The sequence below is a fragment of the Brachyhypopomus gauderio genome, chromosome 7, assembly GCF_052324685.1.
Source record: "Brachyhypopomus gauderio isolate BG-103 chromosome 7, BGAUD_0.2, whole genome shotgun sequence".
Lineage (NCBI taxonomy): Eukaryota > Metazoa > Chordata > Actinopteri > Gymnotiformes > Hypopomidae > Brachyhypopomus > Brachyhypopomus gauderio.
In genome coordinates, this window is record NC_135217.1 from 33009163 (window position 1) to 33030735 (window position 21573).

Genomic DNA, 21573 nt, shown 5'->3' on the forward strand with positions numbered 1-21573 from the left:
CAATCTACAATTTAAGTAGTAAAATAATTGATGGGTGTTATCTTCTGGAATTCCGACAAGATCGTTTTTCTTCTTATTATTATTATTTTTTTATTTTTATTATTATTAATAAATCACTGCTTTATTGTTAACTAACATGCCTCCGTTTTGAGCCTGAAATTCATCTGATTATATTTCTTTAGAGGTACTCTCAAAAGGTTTATAATGTGTAGCAATTTAACAGCACTTTACAATACATGAATATACAGAAAATCATTTGTATAGATAATTTAATGACTCTGGTTTCTGTCACATTATGCAATTTATTTTATATGTTGGATATAGATAACTGTACCTTATGCACCTTAGCCATAACTGTAAGAAATAGGAAATTAATTAACTTGTTAGCAGTGGTGGATTGAAACGTGTATTATTGGCGTAACGGAAGAAAATGTGTCGGATGTATCCATGGCAACAGCAGCCGGTCCTTCCTAAACAAAGATGGTGGTTTGGGAAATAGTGAAGCTTGTCTAGTTCGTCCTGCACTAGCGTTCAAAGACCTGAAACAACGTAAGAGCCTGTCCTGAAAGCCGGACACTAAGCAAATGGGCGTCTTGTATTAGTAATATTAGTGTAGTCGACTGTATGTAGCTCGTTTATGAGCTGTGACTAGTTAGCATCCATGAAGCTAAGCTATCAGTGACAGGCCTGATTACCACCGACGGAAAGTTCAGTTTTCTCTGATGGGTTAAAGTTTTTAAAGAGGTGAACTGAGTAAATCTATTCAACCGAGTTTAAGATCTCTTTTTTATATCCGTAGTATTGTGGTTATTTATATTATGTAGAATATCGATTTTACTACTGTATCTCATACCTGGATTTTCTGACCATCCAGACTCCAGGATTATCATCTGTAATCTCCCTCGAGTCTGTATTGATTTCTTCAGTTTTTAACGTTGAGACCTAATATCAAGTGTAAAAAAAGACATGTCATGCTTTGGCCCATTCTCATTATCCCCAGACACAGTTGCTTTGCTGAAGATTTGATCAGATGCAACTATGTCTGTTCACAGCTTTTCAAAACCACAAACATTTCTGACTTAAGACATCAAGGTGCAAGAAATAATGCAATACTTGAGATAACCAAGCTTCCAAGAGGAGCTTATAGAGGGGCATTTATTCCCTTATTGTGACAACATGTGTTGTGAAAAGCGCTATACAAATATATTTGATTTGATTTGATTTATAGATCTGACTTTCAAGTTTTCCTCCCTGAAGTTTCCAGAGAAACAGGGTTTGTCAGACAGAGGTCCTTCATCAGCTGTGAAAAGTGTGTGGCTTGCGCAGCTGATGATGGACTTCTGTCTGAAATGTCTTGTTTCTCTGGAAACTTTGTGCACTTCACTGCAATTTTAAATATGCATGTCTTATTAAAGTACACCACACTTACTAAAGTACACAGTTACCTGCAATCTTCTTCAGATATAACTTTCCAGAAACTTCTTCAGATGTGTGTGCATGTTTATTGTATTGTATTATTGTATTTGTATTTAACCATGCTGTTTTGCAGATAAACATTACAGATAAGGACAGCACTCCAGTGTGGCCAGCTATCATGGTCCATCTGAATGTGGATCTGATTGCCAAATCTAGCAATCATTTCAAAAGCAAAAGACCCCACTTCACACAATATCTCAAGAAATTAACACATCTCAACTTTTCAAACAGGAACATAGATGACATTGTAAGTATTATATCTTTATTTCCTAGTGCATCTTAAGGTATTTGGATAAATATTCTTTTTTAATTTTTTGTCTCACACCTACAGGACGATTTGTCAGTGTGCAAAAACCTAACCGTTCTGTACCTGTATGACAATCAAATAACGCACATCAGAAATTTGGGTTTTGCCTCCAATCTTACACACTTATACATGCAAAATAACAACATCACTTGCATACAGAACTTGTCATCTCTGCAGAAGCTATCCAAACTGTAAGTACAAAAAACGCAATATTTGGAATGTTTGCAATGATTGGCAATATTGGTAATGATAAAATGTGCTGAACCTAATGCAAAAATCTGAGCAGGTATGCAATGTTATTTCGGTGAAATCACAGATCAGGTTATATGAAAGTTAGCAGTGGGTGTTTATTGGTGTCAGGTTTCTGGGGGGCAACAGCATCACGGTGGTTGAGGGTTTGGAGCAACTGAAGGAGCTGACGGAGCTTCACATAGAGGATCAGAGACTCCCGGCTGGAGAAAAGCTGCTCTTCGACCCCTGCACTGTCCTCAGCCTCTCTGTGAGAACCTCAGTACTGCAGCCTGCCCATACTAATGTACCAGATGATTCCTCCTATGTTCATGATCGTTATTGTGAACTTCTTATACGCCTCCCTTTGTTGTTAATGTAGTCTACCACTGAGTAGTAGATTTGTGTTATTTTTGTGGAAGGTTCCATGGTAGTAAAACAGTTCTCTGTGGCCACTTAGTTTGGCAGAAACTGTTTACTGCCCTGCAAATCTGAGAATTGCATTTATTTTGATCATTAATTAAACTGCAGTGAGAGTAAGAGCACCGGGTTTTCTCTTCAATTAGCCATACAGTACGTTCATTTATTCAGTACAAGAGGATCTTATTTCAAGAGTGAATTATAAAAAGTAATTCTAACTCCCTGGTCTTTTCAGGAGTCTTTATGTGTTCTGAATATTAATAAAAACAACATTGACGAGGTCCGAGACCTTGCCGTTCTTAGCAAACTGACACATTTCTTCGCTGCAGAGAACCATCTACAGGACATGCAGGTAAAAAAATTTTATTTCTTAATTCTTAACTGAGAGAACAATATTATCTCATATTGTTACAGAAATACTGAATTATGTTAGGAAAATTCTGTATGCTATGATGTTTTTTTTTTTATAAAGGTGTCTATAAGATATGAAATGGTATGTGGAATGATATATAGTCTCGGTGCTAAAACACTAATTCTCCAAATCCTGCCAGCAGTTCACAGACAGGGTCAGAATTATTTAACAAATCAGTCGGCTATTCTCCAGGGACCACCTTTGCTGACAACTTAAACAAGCACAAGTTTCCTCCTTCCTCAGTAGACACATTTTACTTCACATCATACATCTGATATTCTATCTACTTCCAGCTTTAGATGAAATAACAACTTTGCAACTATAGCTTCCTCTTGTGATATGCCCTACTTAAGGTGAAATGTAGCCTTTTTTATACTTTTTGACCAAGGACTTCAGGAGGAGCTCTTTTTTTGGACTGACAGGCACAGGCAGATGGACTTGGTGTTAAAGAAATGGGGAGTAGGTGTAAAAACCTTGTAGTGTGTGTGAGCAGTACCTCCCACCACACAGCGCAAAGCAGCCATCAGAGGCACTGCTGCAGGTAATTGTGGCACGTGTCAGAGGAAGCTTTCATGTTTAGCAGATATCTCCTTTAATTTATACAACCCCTTGGCCACTATTGATTCAGAAAAGACAGCGCCCGAAGCATCGATTCTTCCTTTGCACCGTTCGGTGTGGAATCCAGAGGAAACATTATGGATTTTTAAAAGAGATTATGACAAGCAGTCAGCAGAGTGACAAATGGGCATCTGCAGAGGCCGTTAGCGGCGCGTGGCCAGACGGGCGTAGATGGGGATCGAAGCGCTGCTCAAATACAGGTTCATAACTGGTCATCATTAGTCCGTTGTGAGGCTGCAAGAGACCCCGGTCAGGAGTGCATTCAGCACTCCTGCGCATGGGAGAGCAATTTGGTGCCGGGCAGTTCCCAGCAAAGCCCTCTGAGTGACGGCCCTGACACGATCATTTATCAAAGCCTGAGAGCACGCGGCTCACCGGGGTCCCGCTAGACTTGATTGCACACGGACTGAAAAGTGGAAGCACTTTGGCTGAGACAGGAAGGCAATGAACAATCAGAGTGTGTCCAGAGAGTATTCATATTTCCAAGCTGGATTAATGTGTCTTTAGATAAACATGCTCTGTGGACAACATGCTTGAGGGCTACCGCCCCAGGGAACTTGTTAGTCCAAGTGACAGTATTTATTAAAGCAATCTGAGTCCTTTGTTTACACTTTTACTTTCACAAGTTAATGAAGCTGCTTTAAATCTCTAAATATGAGGACACTGTTAATACAAAGTTTGAAATATTAAGCTAATTTTAGATTTATATTATGTTACTGTCCCTTCTTGAACTAAATCCTGCTACCAAGTTAAATATTACATGCTATAAGAGTTCAATAGGACTCCAACTTGCAGGAGCTGGTGGTGGTGATCAGCCAGTGGCCCCAGCTGCAGAAAATGGATTTGAGAGGAAATCCAGTGTGTCAAAAACCCAAATATAGAGATCAACTCATAACAGTTTGCAGAAAGCTGGGTGAGAGTTTTATGCATTCAGAGTTTTATGAGTCATTTTATACTTTTGTTTCTAAATGTTTAATTTTAAAATATTTGCGTAATTTTTACATATTTATTTTCATTCTTTAGATTCTTTGCAGCACTTTATAATTGTGTGTGATATAATGACAATCTATGTATGGTTGTTTTATAATGATGTTTAAAAACTATGTTTGGAATATCTAGAAGACCTTGATGGGAAAGAAATAAATGAATTATGTAGACAGTTTCTGATCAACTGGAAAGCCTCCAAAGAAGCCAAGAAGAAAGTAAAAGATGAAAAAGGACAAATAACATTTCCTGTTACTGGTGTGTTTGTTAATATTCTGTAATCATTTTGATTGACTTATCTAATAATAAAATGCACTGTAATGTATGTATCCATTTTTACTAGTAATATTTACAACTATTAGTATTTGTAAATATAATACTCTGAAAAAAATACTCTGAAATGGTGTGCTTTATTAATATTAAGCATATGCAGCACAGCAAGTGCCATTATACATCATCACTCTGTAACGAAACACATGCCTGTCCCTCTGTGTCTGGAGTATTGGGACCATGACAAAATGTGACTCACTCTGTTTTTGTTCCAGCTGACATTAGCTGGGGCCCCCAGCATCCCTACGCCTATAACTATTCTGACTATCTTGGCAAGAGGAAGCCACAGGAGTTTGGGAGACCAGGCATGACAACGAGGTCAGACCCAGTGCGAATTGACCGCAGAGGAGTAAGGTACGAACAGCAGCTTCTATAACAGAGGGACTCACCCGGTAACTCCTGACAAAATGGCAGGTCATTTGTATGATTTTAAAGGGGGAGCTCTTTTCTCTGCCTTGGTTTAATTTGACTATATCCCAAACCATATTCCATTGCTTATTTTCTCATGATTTTTTATTTTTTATTTAAAGTTCATACCTTATATTTAAAAAAAAAAAGAAGTATAAACAATATTAACATAAACAAGCTCCGTGGAGCAGCCTGCTTCCTTCCGTTCCCCTGGCCTGATAAATGGCCTGCTATTTGTCAAAAGCTACATCTCATAGGTTTTTAACTTCCAATGCAAATAAACAGCTTTCTTTTTCACAACTAGCCTGAGGTTAACCATCGCTTGCCTACACCACTACACGTGGGGTCAAGAGCTACAGTTTGACTTTAGAAAAACTACCCTCTCCCCTGAGAGCAAACCTACTATAGCACCGCCTCCAATGGTGAACCATACAGCTGGAATTTGGGTTTGAGACCAAGCTGGCCCACCAGCCATACATGGCTGGCAGTCTCTAAGGATGCGGCCGGCTATGTTCTCATTGGGTGGGAGGGGTAGGAGCGGTGGCAGGAGTGGAGGGGTGGGGGCAGTTGACATGCTCAATAATACTGCATGGCCACTAGTTTGAAAACATGCCCTGACAGACTTCACAGAAATCAGATGAAGAATGTGTTAGCCTTGCTTTCTTATATCAGTGCTTGTCATATGACAGACATACTAAACTAGGAATATCTGTTAAAATATATTTAAAATGTATTCAAAGAAAAAAATTTATTATTACTGCTCACCACAAATGTTCTATGCTTTAAATGTTATTAAACTCACATAATGACATAATGTGCTCATATTTGAATGGAACACAATAATATATGCCTTCAATGTATGTGCATTAATTTTCCCATTAGTCAGAACAACAATGACTGTAATAAGCACACGTATCTTCACCAAGGCTGACTTGTAATGAAAACTGAATGGCAACTGTTTATGCCTGTAATTAGATCTTTACCATAATAATTTACTTAGTGTTAACTGAAGTGCTAAAATATTTTTGTAATTAATGTAACTAACTAATCATCCTAGTTAATTTTATAACTAATCTTCATAGCATTAAATAGTAAATATTTACAGAGTCAAAGCAATTTTCAAATTTTTGACATGATATTATCAAATGTATCAAATGTGTACTAGAATTGTGACTTTTGATTTACATTTTTTTATGTTGTCTACATGTCAAGAAAACAGAAGCCTTCTGCAATTTTAGGACCGGTTTCAGAAGAACATCCTAAAATTCAGATACGTGGCTCTCTAGGAGTAACTCTGTAGATCCCAGCTGGCCACAGATACAGTTTATCATGAGTGCATCTGGAATTGAGAGTGCTCTCAATTAGCATGAAACCATAGTTGTGGTCTGTCCTTATGTCACTTCTTTATATGGTGATGTTTCCTAGCTGTTAAATGGCACTCAAGCTGTTTCATATTTCATTCAAGGGCAGTCTAGAGAAATACATTATAGAGACTTTTTAATTAAATTATATCTGCCAAAACATCCTGTATTTTATGAAGTTCCAGTTATCCATGTCAGACGTTTTTTCACTTTGGAATGGTGAAGAAGGCTATTTAGATATGTTCAACAACTGGGCCTATGTGAAAAATGTGATAATAATTTCTTATTTTCCCTCGGCTTTTTATTTACATTTGCAACTTGCATTAAGCGCATTAAATAAGATTTGTTTGTGTTTGTGTGTGTGCGTGTGAATCTATCTGTGCTATTTTTGTAACTTTCACGATACGCTACCACTTTAAAAATTAAAATAATGTATTTGTCTATTTTACTGATCTTGTTAGAAAAATAATAATTTATTCTTATACGTTTAAATTTAACTAGCCACAAAAGGATGATTAAGATATAATTATTTCATTGAATATGTTTGTAAATTGTATCGGTAACAGCCCTACGATTACGACAAATTTTAAATAAACTTCTATGCTAATCATATCCATATTTGGACATTTTTAATATCTGCACATCACCCAACATTAATTTTGCCTGATTTGTGTATTGTGAAAAAAATCTGAATAAACTGCACAATACACACGGGATGGGTGTAATCTGGTCAGTGACTACAATAAGATACACCATGTAATAGCCCAAACGGGTAACCACGCCATACCGTGAAAGATGTGGGGTAATTAGGTAGAGAAGCTTACTTAACCTCTTTTGCTGTGCTTCATAATTAGTGGCCTGGAGCAAAACTGTTACTTCATCCTTACAAAAACACTGTTTATTAAGAACAGTCTGAGATATACATGTTATGAATAATCCCATTCATTAATTCCCTGACATCTCTCTGTGCACTCCGGAGTCAGAGTGATTAATTTAGGAGTCTCACAAGAATTTCCTCATACTTGCCTGTTGATTACAGTGTTTAGAGTTTATTTATTAGCCGTGTCTCGGCAAAGCTGCGCATGCTGTCTGCGGGTCAAAATATCATGCCGATATCCTCTCCTTTCAAGTCCTTGTGCCAGAATCAGGCAGCTGCGATAATATGTAGCCTATCTTCACCCTGCCAAAAGAACATAAATGATCTAATGGCAATCTGAATAGCATATAGGCCTACTGTACAAGGAAAGACCGGGCATATGTGTGTCCTACCGTGACATAAATTAACCCTGTCACTGAGGAATAGCAAAGCAACCATGATGCAATTAGGATGTTCTTCCACAATTACATCGTATTTCTGTTGCGAATAGCTCAGAAGTTCGCGTTAGAAGCTCAACGTGGACGATAAATGCTGCCTCTGGCGTTGGGAATCGGTTTCCCCTTTCCTACCGAGGAGAGTTACGAAAGGAAAATCAAGGGGAGCCTCTCTCGCTGCCAGTGAGTTTTAAAGGCTCTTGATTAATTGCACCGGAGTGAAAGACTTGTCAGCTCTTTGTTTTCCCAATAAATGAGAGGCTCCTGAGACTTCACGTGCTCATTCAGGTGAGGGCTGCGCGCGTGCACTGGGCCGTCAGCGCAACATCCAGAACCCGGACTGGGTTATATAGATTTCTGCAACTGGAACTATTCTTCACTTTTTACAGACCATCGCAGCGCTTGTCGAAGAGAGCCTGCCTGTGTGTGCACCGCACTTTTATGAACTTTACGCTAAAGGTAGGCCTGTGCTCTGTTCATTTTTTAAAATAACTCAAAAATATATATGCGAAACATTTTTCAGTTTTAGTTTTAATTTCAGTTCAGTCAGTTTTATAGATTTTATAAAGTTGTGTCCAACGTGAGAATTTGATAAATCTGGTGATGCATAAATTATTCTGTGCTGCCTGGCGTAGATATATTTGTTTTTCATCATAAGTTGTTCTAGAGAATGGTTCGTTTACTACCATTATTTGCACAGAGTAAGTACTGAAACCGCGTCGTGCATCACACGAATATTCATATTTAGCATGATGCCTATACTCTATTGTCTTTTATTCGTTTTTTGTTAATATGTAACAAAACTACAGACTTGTTATTATTTAGGTACAGAAGTGATCCCTAATTGGAAAGACGGACGATCCGCATGGATGGAAATGGACCTATGACAGTTATGGATGAGAGCCCCACGTCCAGTCCGAACTCCAGCCCGAGCCCTGATATGTCTTCCGACAGGAGAGGCGCAGAGGCCCTGTCCCGCTCCAGGGTGGTCCCTGCTCTTGGTAGCAGAGGACGCCCGGCTGCGGCCAACGCTGCGCGGGAGAGAAGTCGTGTTCAGACACTCAGACACGCGTTCCTGGAGCTACAGCGAACACTACCATCGGTGCCACCGGACACCAAGCTGTCCAAACTCGACGTCCTGATATTAGCCACCACATATATAGCTCATCTGACTAGAACCTTACAGGAAGAGGGCATGGACGAAGGTGACAGCACCAAGCAAAGCGAAGCACTAAATTCACTCAAAGGCGATGGTTATCTACACCCTGTGAAAGTGAGTATGATTACATATCTGCCACACGGCTATTAACATTATTTTTTGTCAATTCGCGAAAACATATGTTTTATAAAGAATTAAGACTATACAATTATTGTAAAAAGATACAATAACACTTTATTAGGTTACAAATGAAAGTTCAACAATTGTAGTTTTGAGAAATGATGACAACTACGGAAAAGAGGACATGTTTGTGAAGGAAAAAAGCATTACTTTTACCCAACTTTATATTTCTTTTTTGTTGTTTTAGAAATGGCCCATGCGCTCAAGGTTGTACGTTGGTGCCACAGGACAATTCCTGGGCAGCTCTGGGCAGAATGAAAATCAAGGTGCATCTTCATCATCTCAGACATGAAACATTTGCACAGAAGACTTTTTTGAGGCGATGATTAAAATGAAGGCTTTTAACGTTTCACTATACAGGTCGTCTGCAGAGACATACGGACACGGACCACTTGTGTGCGCTCCTGATGTAGTTACAATTTGCTTAAAGTTTTACTCTGTGAAGGAACGAAAAATGTATTTTATTTCTTGTTCATTATTTAGCCGATTTCATATTGAAATGAGTACAAATCGGTATAAATTAATAGCGATTTGAATGAATCGCACACGGTCATGCACATTAATAGCTTATAGCCTGTCCTAATTCCCTAATTATTTCCCATTTGTAAATAAGTTTTTAAAATATGAAACTTTTTTTTCTTATACTAAAATATGTGTGGGCCTCTGCTCAAATTTCTGTCTTGCAAATCCGTTATTGTTGGAGGTATTCCTGTGTAGCTGCTTTAAAATCCTGTGTCGGGGTAATGTGTTGCCATGCTTGACTTGTTGGCTATGCACTTTTGGTTAAAATATTTGCACTAAATGCATGTGTGAATAACATAACATTTGTCATGTGAAGTGGTCTGTCAGAACAACAATGGTGTGTCTAATAGAAGCCCCGCTTTCGGCTCTCTCTTTTCTTTCACGTCAGTGTGTGTATTTGTGGGCTATAAAGTGGGAAATAAAAGACAAAATGTAAAGCTTGTCATGTTTAGATTTTGAGTATTAGCTAATATATTAAACTATTTCAAACATTTCCATTGTGAATGAAGTCTGATAACCTTCTTATTTTGTTGGTAAGAGATAAGAACATTTTAAAGAAAAATATTACTATTTCGGGTTTTAACCTTTTGAAATTCATTTGTGAAAATGTATTAAATCCACTACAAATAAGTGCTCTCCAAAGCGGAAATTCAGACATTTCAGAAGGAAATTAAAGTTGTTTTAATTACGCGAAAATCTGTAGCAGAATCAACATGTTACTATTAATGTTTAACCCCCACCGAATCTCCGTGCTGTTACATCCAAGGTCATATTTGATTGGAAAACCACAGCCCACTGTCTAATTTATTTGTGTGTGTTTACAGGCTAATGGCCTAGTACAGGCTATGAATGGCTTGTCTTTGAGAAGGAAAAAATAAAAAGATAAACAGATAAACAAAACGGCTGATGGTTCTTGTCTAAATCAGTTTATCAGTAGCCTAAATGAGAGCAGAAAAGGATTTTTGTTTATGAACAGAAATATAGAGCATCAGTTAATCAGTTCTCTTGTACTTGTATATACACGTGTGAGTGTGTGTGTGTGTGTGTGTGTGTGTGTGTGTGTGTGTGTGTGTGTGTGTGTGTGTGTTACATTCAGAATGAGTCTATCCTAACGTGTTTTCTTTTCTAAACGTTCACGTGGCTTATTTGTCATCTCCATAGCGCTGCGCACAGTTCAGTGGGCTACTTCGGAACAGCAGCGCAGACCAGAGAGCAGTGCGCATGCGTGGCCTCTCGTTAAATGCTGAATTGCGCATGCGTGGTGTACAGGGGAAGGCCGCCTCTCGTTAAATGCTGAATTGCGCATGCGTTAGGTCCTTTCTCCTCAAGCATGGACAAGGCGAAGGTGGATGTGTTCGGGGATGTGGAGTCGTATAGCTAGCCAGCTAGCTGTGTTGAATGTTCAGGTAAAATGTTTCAGGGTGATGCACACACACGTGGATTTAATCGTTTTATTTCTGCGTTTGTATCTAAAATACGTCGGCAAAGCGATATCTAATGTGCATCTATTGTTTCTTACCTTGCCTATGTTACCTTGCTAGCTAACGTGGCCAGAACAAAAAAAACCACCAACACGTGGTTTAACCCACTTTACAACAAAAAATATATAAACATCCTCGTATATTAGAAGTTAACTTCGGATGCACGTCTACATGATGGGTGCTTAGTACACGTGTCTTATCTGACCACGTGGTGGTCACGCACGTCCATAAATGGCTCATGCATATCTATCTAAACGTGGATCAGAATATGGTCCTGTAGTGTAGGCTAGTGGACTTCAGAGATGTTTCAGCTGTAGTGTTTGACCCATGTCCTGTACTACACACGGGCTGCTATGAATCCTGTTCTAGCTCAGCTCAGCTACCTAGGCCCTACTAAACACATGCAAACCTGTTCGCTTCCTAGATAAACTAGCTAATATTAATTTACTGGGTTTCGAATGACGCACAATCTAGTTTATCAATGGAAGTGTTGAATGGCATGTAGACCTGAACCTAAGCTTTGGCACGCCTTTAACGTTTAGTCGTGAGGCGTACCGCAAACTGGGCGTACACTGTGCGATTTTTGGCCCATTTTCAGCCGATTTTTCACTCGTGCGACTATTTTTGCGATCGGGACGAGTTTCGGCTCAATCGCATGTCGTGCATCGTTTAGTTTACACAGGTAAACGAGGAGCGATTCACACCTCACGACCAACTCCCGATCAGAAGTCGCAGCGTCGCAAGAATATCAAACATGTTTGACATTCAAATTGCTCCTCGTGAGATCGCATGAGAGCGTCGGATCGTATAGTGAGAGTATATGAATCGTGAGCTGTGAACTTTTAAACCCTGCGATTTAGTCGTACAGTTTGAGCTGGAGCTGAGTACACGATTTAAAATATCGTACAGTGTACGCCCAGCTTAACGTGTAAACCACCCAAAAGTCACTTAAACAATAGGATACAGACAACAAAGTCACTTGGATGCTTTTCTTTACATCGTCTTCCAAAGACATTAAAACGTGATGTTGAGGGGTGATTTTAGTGCACTGCTTTGTTGGAGCGTCGAAAAGAGAAATTGCATAACCATTTTCTCAGGAAGAACTTGTATATGCGTGAGCCAAATTTAAGCACGTTGGATGTTGACCTGTTATTAAGTAATGTATCCGTGACCCAGCTTCATCAACAGGCAGATTTAAATATCCCGGTTGGACTGTTATAAATCATGTTGGCAGTTGTGTGTCCTAGATAGCTTGATAAATTGCCTCTTTGCCATTTGAACGTGTTGGTAGGACTGTCCACTGGCTGTGTCCAGAGTTGACGTCCCTGGTGAGGCCAGGTTCGTTTGGGAATGACCTTCACATGACCTACTCTGGGAAATTATGAAATTTTAGTCCTCTCTGTGGAGCTGCAGTCTTGGTAAAGGTTGTGACCCTGAGCTGAACTAGCCTTTGTGGGCCTTTGTGCTGGTGTGAGGAGCCTTGCTTTCAAGCTGTGTTACATGTGCACTTTGACCTTTAGCTCATCAGTCAACTTCTGAAGTTCACTTATCGATTGTACCCTCAGTGATGCTTATCTGAACTAGTGTAAAATCGATGATTTTTACAACAAGGAGCTAATTAGTTATTTTTTTGTCGTGGGGTTTCAGACCTAATTGCAACTCAGTCCCATATTTAAATTTTATTACATAGCATGCAAAAAGAATACTACAAATACACAATACTATAACATTTGTCTTTGTTACAGATGGGCCGGATGCCGACCAACATGCTTTTATGAAATAACATAAGGTGAGCAAAAAGAAAAAAACGTTAAATTATGAAGTATTCTGTTACAGCCTTGATGATTTTCACGAATTTGCCGTTTACCCATCTGACCAAGCTGGGTTGTTGATATTGTGCCAATCTGAGCCTTCAGTAGCGGAATCGCCCTCTCCCTTCCTGTCATTGATGGGAGACAAACACTCATTCTCTTCTCTTTCAGGCCAGAAGGCTCCTGACTGTTGCAGGAGGTTGACGAGATGATCCCACTGTGTGATTTACTATGTAAGGACATGGTAAATCAGCTGTTTTGTTAAAATTGTGTCTACCGGATGCCGGAAATATGATGATTTTCTCATTTTTGCCGTTTACCCATCAGACCAGATTGGGTTGTTGATGCTGTGAATATCTGAATGGGCATCTTGGGTCACATGTCAATCTTGAGTGCTGCTCATATAGTCAGACTTCACATTGTTTTCCCTTCTTCCCCTCCACAGGATTACAGGTAATAGGCTGATATGAAGTGACCAACATCTGGGATGCACCATTACATCATCAGGTGAGAAGAAATATTTGTTATGCTCTTATGGTGATGCCCATTATAATGCAGAGATCTCCTGTGATGATTTCACATTTTTGCCGTTTACCCATCTGACCATAGTGGGTTGTTGATCCTGTGACTATCTGAGTTTTCTGTTTGCATCCATTATAAGGGAGGTTCTGGTCTAGCGAACAAGCTAACTTTTTATTTTTATTTTTTCTCCCCCCTTCTCTAGTAATGAAGATTGCCATGACCGATTACCTCAGTGGTGCAAGTCATCCACTACTGACTTGCTGTATGAACATGCAGGATAAGAGTTTACATGTGACTAGCTTTCTGTAATGGTACAACATTATCTTGTGAACCAAGCAAATATTGCAATGACCTACAGTTGAAAGTTTAGTTACTATGAATCATAAAATCCCAAATTTGTGAGGAAACTTAACAAATACTGTCTCAATTTAAAAATGCCTTTCAACTTCAAGTAAAAACCTGTATGTGGTCTAGTGTGTTACCTCAAGAGAAACAGGGTAGCCTACTCTTCTGTGATGTAGGTTGCAGCCCCTGGTGCATACGTGTACACAAAGTGCAGAATCTGCTGGTGGAACCTTTCCAAGGTCACGTCTCGCCTGTGCAGTGAGTCCAGGTCACGCAGGTCACATGGAAACACTGCGTCTGGAGGGATAACGAGTGCCGAGGCCCCTGCGTTCCCAAGGCAGACTCAGTGATGTACTGTAATGAGGTAGCGCTTGACCCTTTAAACCGATGCCTAACTAGTAATAAAGTAATAGGGGTACATGTGGTGTTAAATGGATTGTGATGTTCAACCTCTCCCCCACATAATAAACAGTCACAAAGAGATCTTGTGTTTACTGTTCTTTGTCTGTTAGTCTATTGTCTGCGTAACAGTGGATGGCTCATGCCGCAGGTCTTGTAGGGGTTTCTCATGTTTAAGTTTTAGAGCCAGTCATGGCATTTTAGATTTAGGCCAAATTTGTAAAAACACTAAGCATATTTAAATTGGCAATGTTGCCTGGGGACAAACTTTATACAACTTGTTTAGATTTAAACACAACTGGCACAACTTTTGCCAGACTTTCTGCAATGTATTCAGTAAATTTTCTTAAATGTATACAGACCGTGTTGTAGGTCGTTGCTGCAACGTCATGCAGAATTAGGTTTTTAAAATGCCCATATAAACATTTAAACAGCTGTCTGAAGTAAAGAAGAATTTACCATGTTTCAGGGTGATTGAGTTTTCACAGAGCAGCACTGCAATAACCGCATCATGTTCCAGAACGCGCGTCCTCAGGTTGAGTTTAGCATGAGCTTGTGCAAGGGCTATCCTAGCAAAGATGAACATATTCTTCATTTAGAGACACTTGGCAATACCAGTACTGCAATATGTGATCGGAAATGGTGAATGAATGAAGTGTAAAATACTGAATGCCCTATACAAAGCTTGTATAAAACATGCAAAGAACAAATGTCTATTTCTTAGCCTCTTATCAGCATAAAAGATTTTTCTTCAATAAGCTGGGTCCGTGAAGAGATGACCAACAATGGATTTTTTTTTTTTAACCAATTGTACAATGGAATGTTTTACATGAAACAAAATCACTAGACCAGTGTAAAGGGAAGTGTTATATGACTACCATCTAGTGGTAAGCCAGGGTTGCATAGAGAATGTTAGTTTAGAGCAGCGACATCCTGAAACATGTTCATATTTTGTTTTCTCAAACACAATCCATCAGCTAACCTTTAAACCCTTTATGAATTTAATCAGTATTGTGTTGGATAGAAAAAAAGACACACCATGGGTGCACATTTTGACCAAGACCAAATATAACTGGTCACAAAAGTACGAGAGGCCTTGAAGCTGAATTGTCTCCCTGCTCTGTCCCATTCTGCTACCGTAAGGAGAAGCTACAATTCGGCCCATGCTTACAGTAGTTTGATGGAGGTGGCGGACACTGGAGAGGCCAGGCTGGTGTCCGATCGCACCCTTCGACTGGCCATGTAGTAGCCATGGATCATCATCTCAGCCTCAGGGCTCATGTCTGCTTTGATGCTCCGAGCATGAGCCAGGAGCTGAATATGAGAAAACCAGTACTATCTGTGTTAAAGTAACGTGTTGTTCACACACAAAACAATGTTAACAGGATAAAACCACCATCTTTACAAAATGCAGAGCTGCTAATTTATTATTAAACATTTCTCTTTGCGAAATCCTTTGAACGTGAGTAATGGATAAGAGAATTTTGGGGTTAACCTCTTTGTAGTCCTGTGTGGTAAACTGCATGCAGGCAGGGTAAAGGGGTTCTCCTGGTGAGATGGCTTGCCTCAGTAAGTGGACTGTCATAGGAAGGCATGAGTGTACAGCCCCTGCCTCCTGACACTGGATCACTAATCCAAATGTATCTGCAACCTGTGGGGGCACTGGGCCCATATCCTACATACATGTAGAACTCATGTCATAGATGACTGATTGACTAACAGCTATTTGTTTGTGGGAAAGTTTAAAATGATTTTTTTGTAGTAGCAGTCTGATTTGTACCGCACAATAGCGCAACTAGGAAGTTATCTAAGATGGAGTGTATTGTCTCTGCTTCCTGATACTAAGTATGGATAAAGGTGGGGTTGATTACTGTTGCAGAATTCTTTCAGCATTATGTCACTAAGAAAGGTAACAAAAGGTAAAAAGGAGCTCTCAACACCACTGTGGTTCTGCAGTTTTGTGTCCACATAGTTTGGACAGACGTCTTCGGTTTCAGTGTGGAATTTGGTTGGTTGCAACCTCTACCATCTCATAATGAATTCAAAAATGAAAGCCTGTTATAGATGAGTAAAATTTAAGGCAGTAATGGAACATTAATAAGTGTTCTTATCAAATGAGAGCAGACCTATTTACACAAAACCTCTGACCCAGGTAAAATTAGCTACATTCTGAAGAAATGGATACCATTTCTGTACCATACCATACCAGGTTTCACTCCATTTCAACAATGGAAGATCCAGGAAATACTACATAATGCCTAGAAACCAAGCCTAGAAGCTGCATAATCAGAACAGTTATGTGAATTGTATTCTACAATGATATCAAATCCACATAGCTGAATAAAGTTTATTTATCGTGTTTAATCGTGTTTGATATTCGTATAACAGGATGTGGGTGCAAACCCACCACTGAGCCAAGCACTACACTCTCTGGCCTGACGGGTTTCCTGGAAGGGGTTGCTGCTTCGGTCAGGGCCCAGAAGTTACACTGGACGGGGAAGGACAGCAGCTGCTCCGCGTCTTCCCCGTACTTCTTTCCTGGGATGAACACTGTCACTGCTCTATTCTCTAAAACTGAGGAAACAACAGTTGTGACGATCATGAGAAAAGGTCAAAAAGAACAAGATAAACAAGGTAAACGATTCGTGATGAGCTGCTGCGTGCTCCGCTGCTCATTCTTTACTGCTTCCGTAATTTGCAGCATCTTTAATTTTATCGCCTTATAATTTTCCCCCCATGGTACCTGACTGGAGTACATCTATCCTCTCTCTCTTGTAGCATGTTAAGTCTCCTATCAGGCACACGCCCCCTGTGGCCAAAAGGGCGGAGCCAGCATGGATGTTGGCCGTTCCTGTTCCATGGTCATCTCTGGACAGGGAAGCAAACAGCTCTCCAGTAACTGAATGACGAACACCTCGTGCAGCCATGTCCAGACCGTATGTCATTAACCTGATGATTAATGCACATGGTGTCTGCGAAGCTGTGTAATACCTTATAATCTCATTTTTATCTAAGCAGATAAGTGAAAAGATGACGCGTAACTTACTTTAAATAAAACAGTCTACATCGTCTTCTGACAAGATAATTATGTACTGTTTACTGAACTATATTATTAGCAAAAAAGGGTGGATGTTATCTCTAAAAAAGGTAAAAGTTGGCATCTGTACCACTAGGGGCCTGCATGTATGGGTTAAGTAAGATACCTGTCTATGATAATAGTGTCGCTGGTGAGCGCTAGGAGATCCAGATGGTTGTGTGTGCCTGCACTCTCCCCCTCAGTCTGCACCAGGCTCAGGAGGAGAATCAGCTTCAGTGTGCTGTAGAGGCCTGGTGGGACTACCGGAGACCCAAAAGTGTTCGCTACAATGGCAGAGAACCTCCATGGAGAACAGGCTGAAGCAGCAAGCAGGGCCTTGAAGTTCTCACTCACCAGGCAGGGATCTGAGAAAGGCACATTTAGATCATCCACAATGACAATGGCAGAGGTTTGCTATGGTTGTACCAAAGGGAAAGGCAAGTCTCACAATCAGGCATGACTGTTTGAACGCTGCAGGCCTCTATGCTCCAAGTAACAGTAGGCCCCTGGTGAACATGTGCCGGTATCCCCACCAACTGGTAGATCTGACCAATTTTCATGGAGTTACATAGTTCATCTAACATTAGGAAAATAAAACAATAGTCAGGGGTGGTCCTTTGCTTGTAATTTAAAAATAACACGTCTGCTGCCAGAAGAAACACTGTGGGCACATTAACACAAAAGTCTTTCTGTCTGTGAGAGCAGGTAATGGGTGTACCATGTCTTTATTACCATTATGTATTTAGTAACTAGAGCTTAGTACATTGAATTCCTGACTAAGTCAAGGTACACAGAATATGCTAATACAGACCAGACAAGCTACAGTCTATGCAGAGCATTTTATTAGATGGAGCAGAAACACCCATCATCTCACGAGGGGCACAGACTGTTTGTCTGCCCTGACTTTAAAATGTAGTTGCAAGAATTGAAACCACGTGTTGTGTTCATGCTTTGAATGTAGCTGACTAGCGTATCTGTTAATGTTTCATATATCTCAACCCACCTCTCAAAAACAAGGTGACGGATTGATATCTCAGATAGGAAGGGTCATGGCCTCTTAATACATCCAGCGCCTTCACATGCACTAGCTCAACCAGTTGTTTATCTGAGCAAAATTAATACAATGAGATGCAATAAAAATGTTAAAAAGCAAACCTATGTTGGCCATAATGGTAATTTACTTTTATTAGATAATGATATTGGCAGTGAATCTTTATGGTGATTTCGATCTGTGCAAGACCAGTAAAGTAAAACTGCACGAGTCGTGAAAAGTACTGGTGTACATCCTGTTATTTGATTTATGTGCCTCCCTAAAGGTCGTGAGAATCTGTGCATTCAGTTGCGAATGAAAGCCTCTTCTGTAGCTGATAAAACAGCCTCTTTGCAGCACTGTTTGGTCATTCAGTTCTCACCGCCTAAAACACGAGACTTAACATCCTCTTTGAGTGGTGAGGTGCAGAGAAAGCAGGTGAAGTCACTTCTGACAGTGGCAGATTCTGTGGCTCCTGGGGCATGAACTCTAATATGGTGGAAGCCTGTTGGTATAGCAAAACCAGCTACAGCCAAAGACAATCAGAGTATGGAAAATGTTCTGATTTACCAGAATGTTCGTAAATACCCGATTTACCTCTGGAGCAAGGACATTTTTCTTCTGCACAGAGGAATCTTGCTCCTTTTGTGTATTTAATGACAGGAGTCATTGCAATGACAAGGCCCTCTATTGCCACAGGCCTCATTGGACCGTACCCACGGGGGAAGTCAGACAAGTCCATAAAGTAGTTTGGAAATGGTGGGATGTGTGTTAGTCTCAGAACAACATTAACCTTAGGGGGTGTAGAACAAACAACAATTAAATGTTTAAAACATCTAATTTATGATCTCACTGGAAAAAGTAAGGAATGTTTACTTAAGTTCAGTCACATCCCTACCTGGTTTTCTGTCTCTATATGTTCAATTAGTGACAATGTCTTTATTGTCAGAAAATAGACCTGTAAAATTATAAAATATAACGTCCTCTTTAAGTCTAGATCTTTAGAAATGCCACAAAGTCATAGCAGCCTCTGTGAGATCTTTCTAAAACGTACAGACTGGAAGAGTGAAGTGGCTTTCATAGGGTGGTGTAATATACAGTCTCCCAGCAGGGCATCCAGTTCAACCACATCAGAGGGATTCACGTCCAAACTAAATCGATATACCGCTTCCACCTGTGCATCTGAAGAAAAAGATATATTTAAATAGATCGCCCATAAACAAAACAAAACTCAACAGTAAATGTAATCCGTCCATTTAACACGTAACATGATGTTTGGGGTGGATTTGTCTTGGTCGTAAGGCAGCGAGGTTGAAGAAGGCGTCAGGTAGGCCTACTTCTAACGTTAAACCATCGACCCTGAGTCGACTAACCTTTGAAAGATTTGCACGTCTCGACGAGTTTATGAAGCCCTCCACTTCTATCCAAGTATGTTATTATAGATTCTTTCAGAGACAGAAGCTCCTCCATGTTTTTGTTCATCAAAATGTTTGCCGACTAGCCAAGTTAGCTACACGTAAATCTGATTGACCAAAACGACCGTCTCTCGTGCATGACTGTGCGCGCACTCGAGAATAAGGCGCGCGTCAGGAGGGTTTTAAGGTAAGTCTTTATACTGTTAATGCGTGTCCAGTCTATAGGTCATAAAGTTTCTATGGTTAGAGCTATTACAACGTAATATATTACAACTCCAATTTACAGCCTCGTGACCGTCTATGTGGCTGTACATATACAAGGTGTACTAAACTGGAATTCCATAATTTCTTAATATTTTAATTCGATTAATTCTTACTTCATTATGCAGTGGAGATTAATACAAATAATGTATCTTTGGTATAAAAAAAAAAGGCACACATACATATCTAATTATTTTTGCATAATTCATTTTTGAAAGAACAAACCAGACAACTGCACAGAGACTGTGCCATATGTAAGATTCATTAAGGGACATATAAAAATGGAATGTATATGACAATGGTATTTTGTTTTCAAAGGGTACCAGACAAGCTTCCCTGACATCAAAACAACCACCACAGAAAAATAGGAAATACCTGAGCTAAATCTCAGGGGAAGTTAAATGATACCATAGAAAATATAAATCTGCTGTTTGAAGATAAAAAATAAAGATCTGAAACACCCTGCTTCACAAAATAGGTGTGTACTTCAGTCAACAAACTACAACCCAGTAGGCTGTTGCTCTCCACTGCGAAAGTTCTACCCTTTCTTCAGCTATGGTCACAAGGGCTTTTCTGGTGGCCATTCTGACGACCACTGAATGACTGACTCCAGCATCATTCTTACGACTCTTTACAGGAAAGAGTCGTCTGAAGGCGGCGCGTACGAGAATCCCAGAAATGCATCGTCAGCCTCCATGACACTGGCGTTGACGATGGAGTGCTCCGTGGAGACGCACACGGAGTTGGGCACAGTCTCGTCTGTGAACTCGGGGTCAAAGTTTGAAATGTCAAACTGGGAATCCTGTTGGTCAAAAACAGAGAAGCAAATCTGCATCAGAATAATCAACCTTTCATAAATTTAGACTAGAGCAGTTAGTAGTTTGGAGAGAGTAGTTTGACTTTTTACTTCACATATATGACAGTGTTCCTTGGATACTTTTATATACTTGTAGTTTACAATAGGATATTTTAAACCTTGATAGATATATGTGAATACAGTAAATACATTTACCACACTGGGGTTAAATGGAGGTGTGATCTTTTTCTGCATAAGGTCATCCCAGTTGACAGAAGAGAAAAATATATGTTTTTTGACTTCATTCTGAAACAAAAAAATATTTAAATGTAATATGCACATCAAACAGACAGAAAATATAATAGAATATAGATCCTAACTCTATACAAAACTTCTACAGTCGTCCTGGTGGACCTGCCAAATCTATCCATGCTGCTCCTGTGCTGTGTTTTGCAGCTCATGAACGTCTCACTTTTTCTTTCTCATGGAATTGGAACTAATATTACCATCACAAAAAAATTTCTATTACATTTGGAAGTCATGCAAAACCTCTATGTACCCCCTCTCCTGCAATTATTTTGAACTTGAAACAGTTTTCATTTATGATGGCATCACTGTAGGTGGCTGAGAAACCGAATGATTAACTACATTACAGTTACAGTAAGAAACAGGCTGGGCAAAACAAATTTACATAGATTATGACCATACATGTGATTCTCCA

The 21573-nt window shown here is 39.7% G+C and overlaps 4 protein-coding genes and 1 long non-coding RNA gene across 12 annotated transcripts in view; 3 read left to right on the top strand and 2 right to left on the bottom strand.

Moving 5' to 3' along the window:
- Positions 1–342: 342 nt before the first annotated feature.
- On the top strand, positions 343–8818 carry ppp1r42 (protein phosphatase 1, regulatory subunit 42). 5 transcript variants are annotated; one of them, XM_077013378.1, is made up of 10 exons: positions 353–549; positions 1550–1723; positions 1808–1974; positions 2144–2282; positions 2667–2783; positions 4242–4374; positions 4581–4703; positions 4991–5129; positions 8245–8314; positions 8681–8818. In XM_077013378.1, exons 2-10 carry the CDS (start codon positions 1595–1597, stop codon positions 8690–8692), a joined length of 1029 nt encoding a protein of 342 aa, XP_076869493.1. In that variant the 5' UTR covers positions 353–549; positions 1550–1594; the 3' UTR covers positions 8693–8818. The 5 variants fall into 5 exon arrangements, with proteins under 5 accessions (XP_076869489.1, XP_076869488.1, XP_076869493.1 ...); XM_077013374.1 differs by lacking the exon at positions 8681–8818 and having other exon boundaries at positions 343–744; positions 8245–8624; XM_077013373.1 differs by lacking the exon at positions 8681–8818 and having other exon boundaries at positions 350–549; positions 8245–8621.
- On the top strand, positions 8721–10581 carry tcf24 (transcription factor 24). Its single transcript, XM_077013379.1, has 2 exons — positions 8721–9128; positions 9382–10581. Exons 1-2 carry the CDS (start codon positions 8721–8723, stop codon positions 9484–9486), a joined length of 513 nt encoding a protein of 170 aa, XP_076869494.1. The 3' UTR covers positions 9487–10581.
- Positions 10582–11005: 424 nt separating this feature from the next.
- LOC143519689 (uncharacterized) lies at positions 11006–14358 on the top strand. The gene is made up of 5 exons (XR_013132491.1): positions 11006–11122; positions 12943–12986; positions 13180–13241; positions 13454–13515; positions 13733–14358. It is a non-coding gene; the product is annotated as an uncharacterized LOC143519689 (long non-coding RNA).
- Positions 13910–20107, bottom strand: mcmdc2 (minichromosome maintenance domain containing 2). 3 transcript variants are annotated; one of them, XM_077013370.1, is made up of 14 exons: positions 19754–20107; positions 19435–19562; positions 19279–19338; positions 18978–19173; positions 18763–18885; positions 18354–18455; positions 17799–17927; positions 17478–17715; positions 17018–17223; positions 16682–16848; positions 15770–15949; positions 15446–15588; positions 14734–14843; positions 13910–14199 (listed from the first exon to the last, which is right to left on the bottom strand). In XM_077013370.1, the coding sequence occupies exons 1-14, from the start codon at positions 19860–19862 to the stop codon at positions 14033–14035; spliced, it is 2058 nt and encodes a 685-aa protein (XP_076869485.1). In that variant the 5' UTR covers positions 19863–20107; the 3' UTR covers positions 13910–14032. The 3 variants fall into 3 exon arrangements, with proteins under 3 accessions (XP_076869485.1, XP_076869483.1, XP_076869484.1); XM_077013368.1 differs by having other exon boundaries at positions 14088–14843; positions 17018–17142; XM_077013369.1 differs by lacking the exon at positions 15770–15949 and having other exon boundaries at positions 14088–14843.
- A 136-nt stretch (positions 20108–20243) lies between these two features.
- sgk3 (serum/glucocorticoid regulated kinase family member 3) overlaps positions 20244–21573 on the bottom strand; it is a 63257-nt gene continuing 61927 nt past the window's right edge. For both annotated transcript variants that reach the window (XM_077013371.1, XM_077013372.1), the window contains 2 exons: positions 21069–21158; positions 20244–20858 (listed from right to left, as the gene is read on the bottom strand). In XM_077013371.1, coding sequence (XP_076869486.1) covers positions 20688–20858; positions 21069–21158 — 261 coding nt within the window. In that variant the 3' untranslated portion in view covers positions 20244–20687. The remainder of the gene's footprint in view (positions 20859–21068; positions 21159–21573) is intronic.